Source organism: Coffea eugenioides, chromosome 9, assembly GCF_003713205.1.
Source record: "Coffea eugenioides isolate CCC68of chromosome 9, Ceug_1.0, whole genome shotgun sequence".
In the NCBI taxonomy this organism is placed as follows: domain Eukaryota; kingdom Viridiplantae; phylum Streptophyta; class Magnoliopsida; order Gentianales; family Rubiaceae; genus Coffea; species Coffea eugenioides.
Window position 1 is genome coordinate 40,090,265 of NC_040043.1, and position 4,403 is coordinate 40,094,667.

General features: G+C 36.7%; 1 protein-coding gene across 1 annotated transcript; it reads left to right on the forward strand.

Annotated features, from left to right (window-relative positions):
• The first annotated feature begins 1,643 nt into the window (after positions 1 to 1,643).
• LOC113783602 lies at positions 1,644 to 3,464 on the forward strand. The gene has a single exon (XM_027329785.1). The coding sequence runs from the start codon at positions 1,774 to 1,776 to the stop codon at positions 3,244 to 3,246; it is 1,473 nt and encodes a 490-aa protein (XP_027185586.1). The 5' UTR covers positions 1,644 to 1,773; the 3' UTR covers positions 3,247 to 3,464.
• Positions 3,465 to 4,403: the final 939 nt, after the last annotated feature.

The following is a 4,403-nucleotide window of genomic DNA, read 5'->3' on the forward strand; positions in this document are numbered from 1 at the left end:
TAGTACACCGGTCATTCCAATGTTGGGCGCCTTTATATATATCGTGAACAATCATCAGAAGCGATCACACCATAATCAACCATTCAAGATATCAGCTTGAAGAAAAAAATTGTACCATTATACACATCTACAAATGGCTCAGACTAAGATGGCAACTTTTCTCTCCATTCTTCTCCTTATCAGCTTGACCGAAAGCAGAAATTTAGGCCGTAAGTGTTAACAATTTTGAAGATTAATTGCCTTTTCTTTATCCTTTTTTTTTGGGTTTGGAATCTGATTCATATTTTCTCACTACATTTTCTTGAAACACTAGATAATGAAGTTAAACTAGCGACAGCTGAAGCAACATCCCCAGCTTGCAACTCGGTCCACGGAGCTGTAAAAACGAGACTTGCTTTAGCGTTGCCCAGAACTTCAATCTGGAATTCCAATCATTCGTTGATATAAACCCAATATCAACTGCGACAAAATCTTTGTGGGTCAATGGCTATGTGTCCAGGGTTCTCTATTTTCTTGAATGGAGTTTGCTAAAATGGCAATGATATGGAGAAAAATAAAGGAGGGTTACACTTGAAATGATGTAGCTCGTCCCCCTTTTTTAAGTATTTTGGTTTTTCCTTCATAATAATTTTGTAAACGCTGCATGCAATTTTATTGTAAGAGTTGTTTTCATTTGCAGCCTATTAATGCCAAAGAGGGTCCTTAAAGCGTTTATCTTCGTGTAATTCTTTGACAATTCTAATAATATTTGAATGATGACACTTTCATTATGTTACAATTTTGGTGGAAAATCTAACTATACATTTTGGAGATTTTGACAAATTAAAGAATTGACTAAAAGATAACAAGAATTGGTTAATGTTTTTGTTCGTACAATCACTACCATTGATTGGCCTTTGCAGAAACAAAACTATATAATTTGCATCCTGTGGCATTATATCACATACTGACATAAGAAATAAACTACCCAAGACATGTATGTTCATAAGAAGGATTTCTCTATGCTCCATGGTACTTACTTTTTTCAACAATCGGAATTACTGGAACAAACACAACAAAGTTAGATTAACACTTGGTATTTATTAGTATACCTAAATTACATATAATTTATCATACAATACATATATATTCACTTAGACACTTTTTTTTCAACTAACTTTATTTTTACAAAAAAAATAATATATCACTGGATACTCGTTAGTCAAACTCTTATAAAAAGAAACTTAATTGAAATTGAGCATGTATAGTGAATAAGATAACTATAATATATTAAAATATGTTTGGTTATGGCATTATTTGACTTTTTCCTTTCCCCAAGAAAAGGTTGTTTTTTATTTGTTATTTTTAAAAATTTTTCATTTCATGTGTGTTGAAATTGAAGAAGACAAACTGGGCCAAATTCAATTAATTGGACTAGGCCAATATTGCTACGACCCAACACCACAACATCAATAGGCCCCTACTCTTAGGCGCGTCTGATTTTTGCTAATCAATGCGGATTAAGCTTTAAATCTAATCGGAGCGTCTGAAGCAGCCGTTTTAATATCCAATGGCCAAGATGGAGCGGAGCCTCAACGTTTAAGTTTATCTCTAACGGTCAGAAAACTCAAAAACAAAACCAAAAAAATCCTCACATAAATTTCCCCATTATTTTACCCCATTTTCTCTCCTACAATTCACACTAAGAATCCCCTCAAGAAATCGTCGAAACCCCACCATCCATTTCTATTTTTCACAAGAAATCATCAGATTTTGAAAACCCGAGTGAGGAAAATGAGTGTTTTACAATACCCAGAAGAGATGAATTCATCAGATCTTCAGATATGGAACAATGCAGCCTTCGACAATGGAGATTCTGAAGATTCATCGGCAATACTTAAACGTTCTTGGTCTCCTCTGAAACCCCGGTTTTTGAATCCTTCTGATTCACTTGAATCTTTTTCGAGTAAAGAAAATGAAAATCAGACTCATCAGTTCCAGCATTCCTCTATTTCATCTGTTTCTTCACTGAAGTCTCCGATGTCCCAGCCACTCAAGGTTCTTGATCCGAATGGGGCGGTTGAAAGGTCAAGAATAAAGTCAATTAAGGGGAATTATAACCAGGGTTTTGCAGATAAGCCGATTTTGAGGAGTAACAATGAAGGGGAGGTTCATGATGAGAAGAAGATTGATAAGGAAATTGAGGAAATTGAGATGGAAATCAGCAGGCTTTCTTCAAGATTAGAGGCTTTGAAGATTGAAAAGGCTGAGAAAAGTGTGAAAATGTCTGAAAAGAAAGGAAGGATTGTGGCTGCAAAGTTTATGGATCGAAAACTGGTTGGCAAGAATGCAGAGGAGAAGAAAAAGATTGAAGAAAGTTTGGCTACGAGTGCGAAAACCAAGGTTCAGAGAAGAGGGCTAAGTTTGGGTCCATCAGAGATTATGGCTGGGGCAAGAAGGGGTATGAGTTTGGGACCATCTGAGATACTTTCTGATGTCAAATCCCGGCAATTTGGTAAAAAAGAGAGTACGATTACCCCTGTTCAGCCTATTCAGAGTAGGCGAAAATCGTGTTTCTGGAAGCTGCAAGATATTGCAGAAGAGAAGGTGACTAAAGAAAGGAGAAAAAGCTTGAGTGTTAGTCCGAAATCAAGAAAAAATTTAGCAGGAAAAACTCAGGGTTCAAGGCAGGCAGTCACCACAGTTGCATCAAAGAAGACTGTGAAGAAAGAAGAGATGTTTGGTAACTCTGTTCAACCGAAAAAGTTGTTCAAAGATGCTGAAAAGTCAGTTACAGCTACTAATAAGAAGCCATTGAGGCCAGGGAGGGTTGTTGCGAGCCGCTATAATCAGAGTAGTAGTCAGACCTCAGCAATGAGAAAGAGATCTTTGCCTGAAAATGATAAGGATGAAAACAAGAGATGTGATAAGAAACGCTCTCTGTCAGCTGGGAAATCGCGTGAAACACTGCCAGAAAAGAAGAATTTAGGTACTGAGAGCAGCAGGGTGAAGAAGAGGTGGGAAATTCCCACTGATCTTGTTGTTCATAGTTCTGAAGCTGAGAGTTCTTCTCCAACGACCTCTGTCGTGCCTGAAATACTTCCAAGAATTCGTATTGCTCGGTGCATTAATGAGACCCCCAGGGACTCTGGACCAGCCAAAAGGGTAGCTGACTTGATAGGAAGGAAGCAATATTTTGCTGAGGATGAAGAGGAGGAGCCATCATCATTGTGCCAAGCCCTAAGTTTTGCTGATGATGAGGTTTAAATATCTGATAAAAATGATGAAAATCATGGAGGTCTCTCAGTCTCCACAATCTATTTCTTGATTCTAGTTCTATGAAATTTAAGTCAATTGATGCTTGAGTCTGTAAACTTTGGTAAGCAGGTGAGCATTCTTGTGCTCACTCCTAAGTGATACATGAGATTATGGATCAATCCTCTCATCTATGGTGTATCTGCAATAAGCTGTTCTATGGATTTATGTGTGAATATTGAGTTTTGCTTCACTTAAGATCTTCTGACTACTGTTTGTCTTGTTATCTTGGTGAAAGTCTTGAAAAGTCTTTCTGTTATGCTCTGTGGTTGAATTGTGTCTTGAAAAATAATGTTTTGCTGTGCCTAAAAAGGTGGTAGATATACCGCATGCCATATATCAAACATTGTGTTTCTAACTTTACAATCAAAATATTATAAGGGGACCATTCCAGATTGCATCAACGAAGGCAAACTTTTCCATTTCCAAAGGAACAGTGATATTCAATCCTATGGCAACTTTTGTTGAAAAGGTGATGCTACCACAGTGTCCCACCCCTAAACACTTAAAAAGAGGAAATAATGTATAGAAAAGTTGATTTAGTGGCTAATTGCAATCCTGTACAAATGCACCTTGCTACAACAGTTAAAGGATAGGTATACATTTTATTCAGGACATAAAGGATAGGTGATTTTGTCTGCAGTCTTCAAACTTTTGCTTTCAGCAGTGCTGCACTTGAAAAGTTTAAACACCAAGTTTTGGAGAACATGTAACCATTACTTCAAACAGGAAAATGATAAGTTCATGATCTCAGAATCAAACTGAATCTGAAAAACTGTCACTTCAATTATGTTGTTACAGACATTAAACCTAAGCAAGAATTATAGGCCTGAAAAAGAATCTGTTTTTCATATCAGATTCGACCTGATGAATTACTTAAAGGTGTGAAACCCCTAAAGCATGGAAAATTGAGCACAAACTGAAACTGAAATATATCAAGTCGCACTAAATAGAGATTCTAGCAATGAAGCAAAAAGACTGAAACTCGAGATGAGTGTACGTGTTGCATTTGGATCTTTTGCTTCCTACATATAGTACTCAAGAAGGCCATAGACAAAAAAATTGTTTACCATAGCAAAAATCTTTCCTCAGTTTTCTTGCTGAATTTA

What these genes read in the sequence shown, in the direction of transcription:
- LOC113783602 (XM_027329785.1), top strand. Translation starts at nt 1,774, where the DNA reads ATGAGTGTTTTACAATACCCAGAAGAGATGAATTCATCAGATCTTCAG.